At 36.0% G+C, this 13,789-nt stretch overlaps 1 protein-coding gene across 7 annotated transcripts in view; it reads right to left on the bottom strand.

Annotated features, from left to right (window-relative positions):
* The window catches only part of CNTLN (centlein), a 311,458-nt gene that overhangs the window by 292,117 nt on the left and 5,552 nt on the right, over nucleotides 1–13,789 (bottom strand). For all 7 annotated transcript variants that reach the window (XM_053205061.1, XM_053205064.1, XM_053205063.1 and 4 more), the window contains exon 2: nucleotides 9,998–10,086. In XM_053205061.1, coding sequence (XP_053061036.1) covers nucleotides 9,998–10,086 — 89 coding nt within the window. The remainder of the gene's footprint in view (nucleotides 1–9,997; nucleotides 10,087–13,789) is intronic.

The raw sequence follows: 13,789 nt of genomic DNA on the forward strand, positions 1-13,789 counted from the left end.
ACAAGAAAAAAAAAAAAACACAGACTAATATCTCTTATGAATAAAGGCACAAAATTCTCAACAAAACACTAACAAACAAAATCCAATAACATATCAAAAGAATTATACATCATGACCAAATGGAATTTATCCTAGTATTATAAAGTTGGTTTAACATCTGAAAATCAATTAATGTAATACATTGTATCAATAGAATGGAAAACAAAAGTCACACAATCATCTCAATATACACAGAAAATACATTTGACAAAATCCAACAACCTTTCATAATAAAAGCAAGCTAGGAATGTAAAGAACTTCCTAAAATTGCTAAACAACATCTATGAAAACCCTACAGACAACATTATACTTAATAGTGAAGGGTAGGATGCTTTTTCCTTATCAAGAATAAGACAAGGCTTAAAAAAAAAAAAGTAAAACAAGGCCATTGGCTCTGGCCTCTTCCGTTCAATGTACTGAAGTTCTAGTCAGGGCAAGCAGCCAAGAGAAAGAAAGAAAAGGTATCAAGGTTGAAAGGAAGAAGCAAAACTATCTGTATTTACAGATGATGTGATCTTGTAGAAAATCCTAAAGAATCCACTAGGGGCACCTGGGTGTCTCAGTCAGTTATACATCTGACTTCTGCTCAGGTCAAGACCTCACCATTAGTGAGTTCCAGCCCTGTGTTGGGCTCTGTGCTGACAACTCAGAGCCTGGAGCCTACTTCGGATTCTGTGTCTCCCCCTCTCTCTGCCCCTCCCCTGCTTGTGCTCGCTCACTTGCTCTCTCTCTCTCTCAAATTAAAAAAAAAAAAAAAAAAAAAAGAATCCACGAAAAAGAAAAAATAGAATGATTCAACACACTTGCACATTATGAGATCAATATGCAAAAATCAATTGTAATCTACACAGTTACACTAATCTGAAAATAACATTAAGGAAACAATTCCATCTACAATAGAATCATAAATAAAATACTTAGAAATAAATTTATCCAAAAAAGTATAAAACATAAACTCTGAAAATTATAAGACATTGTTGAAAGAAATTTTAAAAGACCTAAATAATTGGAAAAATGTCCCATGTTCATGACTTAATATTGTTAGGATGGCAATATCCCCCAAACTGATCTACATATTCAATACAATCCTATCAAAATCCTAGATCACTTCTTTGTAGAAATTGCTAAACTGATACTAAAATTCACTTGGAATTACAAGGAACCCAGAATAGCCAAGACAATCTTGAAATCAAAGAACAAAATAGCAGAACTCCACTTAACTGATTTCAAACTTACTAAAAAACAACAGTCATCAGGACAGTATATCACTGGGACAAGAACAGACATAACAGATTAATGGAATAGCACTGATATTCAGAAATAAGCTCATGCATCTACGGTCACCCAATTTTTTAACAAGCGCAAAGCCCATCCAATGGGGGGGGCGGAAATAGTCCTTTCAACAGGTGCAACTGGATATCCACATGCAAAAGAATTAAGTTGCATCCTTAAGTCACACCATTAACAAAACTTAAAATGGATCAAAGACATAAATGCACTGTTACCAATGTTTGTAAGGAATGGAATGGAACAGCTGGAGACAGGGGTGAGAGGGAGACTCCTCATTGTACATTCTTTAACACTTAAAATGTTGTGGCGTCTGGCTGGCTCAGTTGGTTAAGTGTCCAACTCTTGGTTTCGGCTCAAGATCATGATCTCATGGGTTGTGAGTTCCAGCTCTACATCAGGCTCTGTGTTGACCCCGTGGAGCCTACTTGGGATCCTTCCCCTCCCTCTCTGTCTCTCCCTTGCTTGCACACTTTCTCTATCTCTCAAAATAAATAAACTTAAAAAAATTTTTTAATGTTGAACACATAATCATATGCCCATATTACCTAATCAAAATTATGTATTAAAAAGTTACAAAAGAGGGGCACCTGGGTGGCTCAGTTGGTTCTGATTTCAGCTCGGGTCATAATTTCACAGTTTGTGGGTTCGAGCTCCACATCAGGCTCTGTGCTGACAGCTCAGAGCCTGAAGCCTGCTTCAGATTCTGTGTCTCCCCCTCTGTCTGCCCCTTCCCTACTCACACTCTGTCTCTGTCTGTCTCTCTCTCAAAAATAAATAAACATTAATAGAGAAAAACTAACAACTGTAAAATCACAATTTTTAACCCTTAATGAAATAATAAATTCAGATCATCAGTGTATACTAAAATTAGGTGAAATGTTGATGGAGAAATGAACACTTGCAGGGCACCAATAGATTATTACCTTTACTTTCTGGATTACATGTTGGCCCTAAGGTAAAAGTACACCTTTACAATGGAGGGGTCAGACTGTCATTACCTTAATGTACTGACCAACATTATCACTACTGAAAGTGGCACAATCAGATAATATGCGCTTTCATTTGAGATATACTATGAAGTACATAAAAATATTTGTGCCAAAAAAGTTGAACCTGAATATAATCAAGCTTCAGATTTACCTTTCAGTTTACAATAAAGAGGAAAAGTTAAAATGACAACACAAGGAAGCAATCAAGTGAATCCAGACTACAAGACCTTCTAAAAGACAACTAATAACCATGTTCATTTAACAAAATGATGCCATTAAATAGAAAGAATACAGGCTGTTCTAAAGTGACTAAAGAGACATAATCCACTAATCAAAGTTATCACAAAAGGATCTGGATAAAACACGATGTGCCTTTTGACATGATGTAATAAGTATTATATAATAATACCTAAGAAGATCAGACCTGAATCTGAATAACACTCTAGGTGTAACTACAAGTTTATGATACTTATAGGGTACAGAATATTACAATCAGAAGAACCCAAAATGCGAGAAACTCTATAGGATAAATAAACCAACTTATTTATTTATTTTTTAATGTTGTGAAGAGAAAGACAGAAGAGAAGGATATGGAATCTATATATTCAGTGGGTAGACTATGTTTGGATCCTCATAAGAACAAACTAACTTTTTATTTTTATTTTTCTTAAGTTTATTTATTTATTTTGAGGTGGGGAGGGGCAGAGAGAGAAGAAGAGAGAATCCCAAGCAGGCTCCATGCTGTCAGCGCAGATCCCAATACAGGGCTCAATCTAATGAACCATGACATCACAACCCAAGCCAAAATCAAGAGTTGGATGCTCAACCAACTGAGCCACTCAGACGCCCCAGGAGCAAACCAACTTTTTAAAGAAGTATGAGACTATTCCAGAAATCTGAAAACTGACTGGGTATTTAATTGTATTAGGGAATAACTAGAGAATTCTAACTATGATAAAGATTCCATGGTTATATTAAAAAGAGCCCTTATCTTTTACAGACAAAGTTAACTCTCATTCAAGGACTTAGAATCTGTGAATTTGTCTATTTGCTAAAATTTATTTGTGAGCTTACAACCAATACCCATGGCATTTCTCAGTCATTTGCAGGCATGCCCAAGGCAGCAAAAAAAAATTTAAGTCGCCCAAACCACATGTTCCCAGCTGAGGTTAAATAAACAAGGGGCCATTCTGTTTCAGTTCTCATACCATAAACAAGTGTTATTCTCACTTTAGTGCCAAATTTTTCACAATTTTACACTTTCTGTTGATGATTTCACTGTTACAAATGATCACCAAGCATAGTGGTTAGTGTTCCTAAACACAAGAAAATTGTGATGTGCCTCATGAAGTAAAGAATGTATTAAACAATCTTTGTTCAGGCATGAGTTATACAGGCTATCATGAGTTCAAAGGTAATGAGTCAACAATACATATTAAATGAGATATCTTCAAAGAGAAATATACATAAAACAATGTTATATGTTGACCAGTTGACAAAAAGTTGTGGCCAAAGTTCACAGGAACCTAAACCTTTATTTCCCCAGAAGTAGTGGTCCAGTGTTGACTAATTCAATGTTTGCAATGACTTTATTGAACATAACTGCTGTGAATAACAAGAACTGACTGTCAACACTTATGTAATTGTGGATAAAATAACATGATGTCTGGGATTTGCTTCAAAATAATCCATTAGCGGTAGAGGGAGCAGGGAAGCAGAAGGAAGTAAGTTTATTGATAAAATAATATTGGCCATGTGTTGATAATTAACTCAACCTGGTTGGTGAGTAAACATGGGAATTCATTAATATATTACCTCTGCCTTTGCATCTAACTGAAATATTCCACAATAAAATAAAACACATACACACAAATATGTGTATAAGCATACCTCGTTTTACTGTGCTTTGCAGATATTGAGTTTTTCACAAATGGAAGGTTTGTAGCAATCCCATGTCAAGCAAATCTATTTGCACCATTTTTCCAACAGCATTTGCTTACTTCACATCTTTGTGTCACATTTTGGTAACTCTCACAACATTTCAAACTATTATAATTGTTTGGGGGCACCACGGACCACATGCAAATAAGATGGCAAACTTAATTGATAAATATTGTGTGTGCTCTGACTGCTCCCCTGACTAGCCATTCCCCTATCTCTTTCCCTCTCATCAGGCCTCCCTGTTCCCTGAGACACAGCAATATTGAAATTAGGCTAATTAATAACCCTACAGAGGCCTCTAGTGTCCAAGTGAAAGGAAGGGTTGCACATCTCTCACTTAAAATCAAAAGGTAGAAATAATTAAGCTTAGTGAAAAGAGGCAAGTTGAAAGCTGAGACAGGACAAAAGCTAGGCCTCTTGCACCAAAAAAAGTTAGCCAAATTGTGAATGCAAAGGAAAAGTTCTTGAAGGGAATTAAAATATCTACTCTAGTGAACACACAAATGATAAGAAAGCTAAACAGCCTTGCTGCTGATATGAAGAAAGTTTTAGTGGTCTGGAGAGAAGATCAAGCCAGCCACAGCATTCCCTCATGCCAGAGCCTAATCCAGAGGAAGGCCCCAACTCTCTTCAATTCTGTGAAGGCTGAGAGAGGTAAAAGCTACAGAGAAAAAAACTGAAGCTAGCAGGGATTGGTTCATGAGGTTGAAGAGAAGAAACCATCTCCATGACCCAAAAATGCAAGGTGAAGCAGCAGGTGCTGTTCAATGTACAAGCCCAGCAAGTTATCCAGAAGATCAAGCTAAGAGAATTAATAAAGGTGGCTACATTAAATAACAGATCTTCAATGCAGACAGAACAGCTTTGTATTACAAGATGATGCCATCTAGGACTTTCATAGCCAGAGAGAAGTCAATGCCTGACTTCAAAACTTCAAAGAACAGGCTGACTCTCCTGTTAGGGGCTAATGCATCTGGTGACTTTAAGTTGAAACCAATGCTCATTTACCATGTTGGAAATCCTAGGGCCATTAAGAATTACATTAAATCTACTTGTCTATGCTCTATAAATGGAACAACAAAGTCTGAATGACAGTACATCTATTTACAACATGGTTTACTAAATATTTTAAGCCCACTGCTTTTAAGCCCACTTCTCAGAAAAAGATTCCTTTCAAAACATTACAGCTCACTGGCCATCCACCTAGTTACCCAAGAGCTCTGATGGAGACATACAATGTTTTCATGCCTGCTAACAAAATATCCATTCTGCAGCCCATACATCCAGGAGTCATTTCAACTCTCAGCTGCCATGGATCATGGTTCTTTTGATGGATCTGGAAAAAATCAACTGAAAAGCTTCTGGAAATGACTCACCATTCCACATGCCATTAAGAACAGTCATGATTCATGGAAAGAGGTCAGAATATCAACATTACCAGGAGTTTTGAGAAGTTGATTCCAACCCTCATTGGATGACTTTGAGGAATTCAAATTCAAGACTTTTGTGGGAGGAGTAATTGCAGGTGTGGTAGAAATAGCAACAGAACTAGAATTAGAAGTGGAGTCTGAAGATACGTTTGAACTGCTGCAATCTCATAATCATACTTTAACAGATAAAAAGTTGCTTCTAATGGATGAACAAAGAAAGAAGTTTCTTGAGTGGTTCTTGGTGAAGATGCCATAAGATTGTTGAAACAACAACAAAGGACTTAGAATCTTTCATAAACTTAGTTTACAAAGTAGCAGCAGGGTTTGAAAGGAGAGACTCCAATTCTGAAAGAAATTCTGTGGGTAAAATGATATCAAATGGCATTGCATGCTACAGAGAAATGTTTTAGAAAAGAAGAGTCAATTGATATGGCAAACTTTATTGCTGTCTTAAGAAATTGCCACCACAACCTTCAGCAACTACCACTCTTATCAGTGATCAGCCATCAACACCAAAGCAAGACCTTACATGAGCAAAAAGATTACAACTCAATGAAAGCTCAGATGATGGTTAGCATTTTTTTAGGAATAAAGTGGTTTTTTTGAACCAATAAAGTATTGTAAATTAAGGTATGTAACATTATTTTTTTAGACATAATGCGATTGCACACTAATAGATTATAGTATAGTATAAACATAACTTTTATAAGCACTGGAAAACCAAAAACTTCATTTGACTTGCTCTACTGCAATATTTGTTTCATTGTGATGGTCTGGAACCAAACCCACAACATCTCCAAGGTATCCCTGTACACAGACATCCCACAAAAAAACTTACCAGAAAATTATAATAAAGTGTCAAAAAGTTTAAAAAGTTAAAAAAGTTGCAGAAAGGCATTTTCCCAAAAGGGTATTGACATTTGGAGCAGTATGATTCTTTAATGGAGCAGGATTAACCTATTCGTTTCAGTATGGTTAGCAATCTCAGCCTACACCACTATGACAGCAGCAGCACTACTTGAAACTAACAATGCAGGCAAAGATTTACCCAGAAGGCCATTCATCACAGCATGATCATACGATTTTTAAAAAAATAAAATAATCTTAATGTATCAAAACAAGATACCGGTTAAATATAAATATGGTGTATCAAAATAATAAAAAATATATTGTAACCAGTAAAAATGATACTGTACTTCCTCTTAAAGATGATTAACTTGGTGAAGATGATACTGACTTCCACAAATCACACTGAATTGAATAAATACCTATCAGCATGGAAAATAAGAAAAGGGGCCAAAATTGACCATAAATGTGAGAAACATTGGAAAGACAGAAGGATGTGCTCACAAACCCAGAGAAGAAAAATCAAATCAAAATCTAAATGATGCCTACAGTGGAAGAGGAAGATGCTTTTTCTCAAAGATGCTCAAAGAGACTCTAAGTACCCAATTAGTAAATACAGAGAACAGAAGCCCAAAGTAGTCAAGAAGACTAATAAAGGAACCATTTATCAAAAAGCTGAGTCTCTCACTCACTTGAAGCATTTGCCTACAGCAAATGGCCAAAGATGACTTGCCTTAATCAAAAGAAAATCTTAAGTCTTAAGTTTGAAAGGGCCCACCAAAGGCTGAGAAGGTTGGATTTTTTAAAAACCCAAATTAATAGCTGATATTGAAATTTTACTATGTTACATACAAAGAGACTATCTTGAAAGCTTAATTTAAGCAAGCTACCTAGAAAAAAGAATCATACTTACACTGGATCACAAATACACTTGGTAGCACCTCTACATGCTAAAAGAAGATAACAGAGCTATACTTTCAAAAATCTGAAGGAAATTATGTGGACATAAAATTGCACGTTCAGCTAAACTATCAATCAAGCATAAGGACAAAAGAAAGACATTTTCAGGGATGTAAGGAGTCAGAAAGTGACTTGTGCATCCTTTCTCAGAAATAATGTTGAAAACATAACCCAACAAAAAGAAAGATATGGGATACCAGGAACTGTGGAACAAGTCCAAGAGTACAATGAAAAGAAAATCTAAGGTAATAGCTATGAGTAGGTGTAGAAAGCAACTGGTCCAAATTCATACCATAAGCCAAAAGGCTCAAGGAAGAATGTCTTAGGCTGTTAAACAAATACAGACATTCTTTATGATAAGAAAGCAGAAAAGAAGGACTATTAGAAATTCCAAGGGGAAAAATGTTGTCTAGGAAGATCAAGGCACAGATATTAAACAGACTTAAATGTAACATTATTTGGGTAACTAGTGGACTATACAAAGACAGTGTATTTGACTTTGATTTTGAGAATATTCTTTTTTTGAAAAATAAAGATTCAATGGTATACCATTTTTCCTTTTTCACAAGTCAAAACATACTACATGGTTCTCTAGGAAATAAATGTTCACATAATTATAAAGTTATAAATGCCACTTATAGGGTTCCAGTTTCAAAAGTCAACTCAAATTTCAAAGTATCTCACAGTATGACCTATGAACTACAACATCAGAATTATCTGGAGATGTGTTTTTAAAAGACTTCTAGGGGTGCCTGGGTGGCTCAGTTTAAAAAAAAAAAAAAAGAAGCATCCGACTCAGGTTCAGCTCAGGTCATGATCTCACAGTTTCAAGTTCAAGCCCTGCATTGGGCTCTGCACTGACTGCAGAGCCTGCTTGGGAATCTCTCTCTCTCCCTCTCTCTCTGCCTCTCCCCTGCTCATGCTGTCTCTGTCTCTCTGAAAGTAAAATAAACTTAAAAAAAATTTTAAGACTTCTGGACCTCATTGCTAGAGATTCAGTAGATCTAGGGAAAAATCCCAGAAATCTGCATTTTAATAAATTCACTAGGTATAGCTTAGGCACACTAAAATTTTGAGAATCATAGCTGTAAAGTAATAATCTCCAAAATTTCCCATTATATATCTTATCAGTATAGGGCTTTTGAGTATACTCACAAAATATATGTGCATTTATTTACAAAGTGTGTATATATACTTTTGCATGTGTATTATGTATATTAAAAAGTAGAAATCTCAAAGGGTGAGAAAGAGGACTCAACAATATGTTAATATTTCTCTCGCAACCAAGAGGAAAGTGAAAATTAAAGACAGTTTTAGTTAGTTTAAAAAATAACAAATTAGAAAGCTGGAATATACAAATAAAATGAGAGGAGGATAATGAAAAAAATCACAGAAATTACTACTGAAGTCCCAAGAATGTTTCTTCTAGAAGGCTTATTTGGCTAGAAAACAGAATGCAACTGAGAGTGATCACATTTCATCTCAAGGAAATAATAAGGTACTTCAACAAAAGGCTTAATTCTGATTATCGAAAGGGAAAAACTGATTGATGAATGAGACATATAAGTAACATGAAGAGAAGGTGAATATACTACACAATATGGAGTCCACAATAATGGAGAATGGTAAAACTGTACATAGGTATCTATCACAGATTTTTAAAAGTCAAATTCCAGACAACACTGGAATGATCCTAGGGCCAGACATACCAAAGGTCAAGTTATCAAAAACTGATATTCAGATTATATAATCATGATTCCAATAAAGACACAGGAAACGACATCCATCCATATGCTTAGCTTCTCATTTAGGAAATGTACTGAAACCCATTTAATACGAAAGCAAGTGTTTTAATTGCTATGCTAAGCATCATGGGACTACCGTACACCAAATGTTTGGTAAGGAGTACCCAGCATCACTCTGCTATTTCTAATGACCAAGGAGAGGCCCACTAATATATAGTTAAATCAATGAGCATCCCCTACAGGGTAATACAGAGTGCTAAGCGAAATCCCTCAGCCTATTCCAGATTACTTTATTCTGGCAAGGTCATCCCAGGCTTTCAGGTACACACTGCAATTACCTTAGGGGAAAACTGAGCCATGTCTAGGAAGGATCATGTCTAGAAAGTTGTCAACAGAGGCAGTTTCAGAGTAAAAAACCAAGTAACAGGTACTTCTCTAATTTTTAAAGTTGTGTCATAATAGCTCAACACACCGACATAAACAGACACACACATAACACGCACACACACAATGTCTAAGTCACACTTTTATCTCTTACCTCCAAACCTTCCAAATACATCAGAATATAAGTAGGAGATATGGCCTATTTATATTTATTAACTGGCACCCCTTGAAATAAGTCCAATAATTATTAATATCATGCTTCACATTCATTTGGAAATAAAATCTCTTTAGGGGCCTAATGCCAAGTTTTAATAATAAAGCAAAGCAAATTCAACAAACCAAATACTCATGAAAAAATTACTTGGAAGCTCACCGTTCTACAACCAAACTGACTGCTTGTGTGAGATCTGGGTTTGTCACCTGGAGACGTTTCCACAGAGACCATACAAATTCTTTATCAGCCTTAAAGAAACAAAAGACATTTTTAATGCATTGCTTTGTAGCTGTATCAGAGAAGACACTACATTAAATTTTAAAATGAAAAATGTTTCTTGATCTCTAGTCCTAGAACTCTAAAATAGACTCTTGCAACAGTAGCAGGAAAGCTTTATTTTAAGAAGTTCTTACACTGGTAACCCACATTCACTTCGACTATTTCTACCACCCACACTTCAGGGTATAAATGATGGAATGCTAAATATCAGTTATTTTGCTCTAAAAGGGAATTGTTCTCTATTTACAGCTCCATTTTTCAGCTCCCCTTTTCAGCAAAATTCCTTGGAAGAGTTGCCTATAAACACAGTCTCCACTTCCTCACCTCATTCACTCTATTACTTCTTCCAGTCAGATGTCCCTCCCTACTATGATGTTAAATTCCTTTTTTAAGGTCCCCTATGTAGCCAAATCCCATAGACAATGAGCAATTTTAGTCCTTACTGCCTAGGTCCATTGTCATCAACTATGGTTGAGAGTTAGGAATCACTTTAGGGGAAGTTTTTAAAAATAGTGATTATCTAGAGATTCTGATTTAATTGGTTTCGGGTAAGGTTCAAGCACCAGTATTTTTTACAAGTTCCTCAGGTGATTCTGTACACTCAGGATTAAATAAGAACCATTGCTCTAGGGGACCTCATAGTTCCATGGTTTCATGTATCAACTCTACACTAAGGACTTCCACATTTCCCGCCTCAGCTATTTCCTCTACCCCTAGGTGCAGACTCCGATTTCTAACTGCCTACTCAATAATTCCATTTGAATACCTAATAGGTATCTCAGATTTAACTTATCCAAAATAAACTTTTTGATTTCCTACTCTTTCACAAACCTACTACTACGCATCTCAGAAAATGACACCACCATCTAGTCATTTCTTCAAAGGCCTAACACCTACAAGTCAATTCTGGTTGCTCTCTTCCTCGTATTTCCTATCCAAACCATTAGTAAGTTCTATTACCTACAAAATATATCCCATTCTAGTTCAGGTCAACCTCTTCTCTTGCCTAGCCATCTACGATGGTTCCCCTAGCCTCCTTATAGCTCAAAAATCTCCACTGCATTCCCATCAGATTAGGAAAATAATCCAAACTCTGTATCAAGGCTACAAAACCCCTCATTCTCCGGCCCCATACACACCTCCTCAACCTCATCTATCACTCTGTTCATTCATCATTCACACTAGTCTTTTTGCTCTACTTGTACCAGGGCCTTTGCACATGTACCATCCATCAGATTTTCATGTATATTATTTCCTCACTTCATTCAGGTCTTTGCTTAAATATCACCTCAAGAGAAGTCTTCTCTACTACATTTGTAGCCACCGAAACCTTTAAGTCTTTGATAACCCTTTGCCCTGATTAAATTTTTTCACAACACATTTCATTTTATAATACTATATTTGGTTGGTTGATTGGTTAGGTTTACTTGTGTGGCAGATATTTTTGTGTCTGTGTCCATCATCCATTCTTTCCTTCCTATTAGAAACCATTTGGCTTTTTGCTGCCCAATTAAAAGAATTAAAAGACAGGCCCCTCTTACCTATGGGTATATGACTAAGTTCTGCCAACAAAATATAAGAACTATTGCTAGAAATCTTAAAATTAGACTTATGTCTACCAAACGTGTTACAAATAATTTTTTCTCTTGTATGTTGTTGCATATTTATTTATAATGAAGCATTTCAGAAAAGGGTAAGTTATTAGTTTTATATATTCAAATGTATCCATCTTTCCCATTATGGCTTAATGACTTTATGTACCAATTTTTCTAATCAGCCTTCTCTACTCAGAGATTAGAAATGTATCTACCTATGGGATGCCTGGGTGGTTCAGTTAGTTGAGCATCTCACTCCTGAATTCAGCTTGGGTCATGGTCCCAGGGTCATGGGATCAAGCCCCATGTTAGGCTCTGTGCTGTGCATGGAGCCTGCTTGGGATTCTCTCTCTCTCTGTCCCTTCCCCATTTGCACATGCACACGCACACTCTCTCTAAAATTAAAAAAAAATTATGTACCTATACTTTCTTATAAAATTTTTGTTTTCCTTTTTTAATGCTCAAATCTTTGATCTACTTTATTTACTTGTTTTTAAAGGACTTTTGACAGTCTGAGTAGAAGAGACTACTACCTTTCCTAAACAGTCCTATATATATCATGCTTTGCTTTATACCTTTAGAACCAAGAATTTAGAATTTGGGTATTAAAATAATTTGGGTTAGGACACCTGAGTAACTCAGTTCTTAATGAAGCACCTACTGATTTCAGCTCAGGTCATGATCTCACGGTTCCTAAGATGGAGCCTTTGGTGGGGCTTCACACTGATAGCGTGGAGACTGCTTGGGATTCTCTCTCTGTGTCTCTTTGCTCTCCCCCATTCTCTCTCTCTCCCTCTTTCAAAGTAAATAAATAAACTTAAGAAAGGAAAGAAGGAAGGAAGGGAAGAAAGGAGGGAGGGAGGGGCAGAAGGGAGGGAGGATTTGAGTTAAAGACAAGAAATGTCACTATATAAATCACATGTCGTAACCTGCCTAGAAGAAAATATAAACTACGCAACATAATGTGCTCTAATATCTCTAGTTTTAAAAGGTATGCTGAGGAAATAACAAAATCCCTTCAAACAAATATTATCTAGAAATTTATCTTACAGCTCCCTTCAAAACAAAATAGGGAAGATTTACATGTATTTTCACCTCAACTTTTCTAACTAAAATATTAAGAAAGGTTATTATTGGGGCACCTGGGTGGCTCAGTCAGTTAAGTGTCTGACTTCGGCTCAGGTCACGATTTCATGGTTTGTGGGTTCGAGCCCCACATCGGGCTCTGTGCTGACAGCTCGGAGACTGGAGCCTGCTTCAGATTCTGTGTCTCCCTCTCTCTCTCTGCCCCTCCCCTCCTCATGCTTTGTGTTTCTCTGTCTCTCAAAAATAAATAAACGTTGAAAAAAAAAATTTTTTTAAAGAAAGGTTATTAAGTAAAAATATAAAAAAGTAGGTTTTCTTTAGTTACTTCCACTTAAATAAGTTACTTCCACTTGAATAAGTTATGACTTAATAACAAAGGACTTAGCTCTAGCACAGTTGAAGAGATATAGCAAGAAGTCAAAAAATATCTGATGAAAAACAATCTTTACATCTTAATTTGTACATTTTTTCTCTTTTTCCCATTGTTGATAGTTAATGGTTATTTCACATCTCCTGTTCTATCTTCACCAAAGAGAAAGTAACACCAAATTCTTTCTTTTTTCTAATTTACAAATTTCTAAAGTTGTTATTATTATTTTTTTTAATTTGTGGTCAGCAACGGTATTCAGATTCCCTTTGTCACCTAAAAACACTCAAATGTATAAGTGATAGTTTATTTGAAAAAAAAAAGCAAGTTCTTTTGTAAGTAATAAAATGTTATAAATGGATTGTGAGACTACCGTATTAGTTTTGTGACTTTTCCAGTTATTTATTTATCTAAATGTTTATTTATTTATTTTGAGAGAGAGAGCAAGCAAGGGAGGGGCAGAGAGGAGGACAGAGAGAAAATCCCAAGCAGGCTCCACACTGTCAGCACACAGCATGATGTGAGGGGCTTGATTTCACCAACAATGAGATCATAACCTGAGCCAAAATTGAGTCAGACAATTAGCCAACTGAGCCACACAGGTGCCCCAAGTTTTTCAGTTAT

This window comes from Acinonyx jubatus, chromosome D4 (genome assembly GCF_027475565.1).
Source record: "Acinonyx jubatus isolate Ajub_Pintada_27869175 chromosome D4, VMU_Ajub_asm_v1.0, whole genome shotgun sequence".
Classification (NCBI taxonomy): domain Eukaryota; kingdom Metazoa; phylum Chordata; class Mammalia; order Carnivora; family Felidae; genus Acinonyx; species Acinonyx jubatus.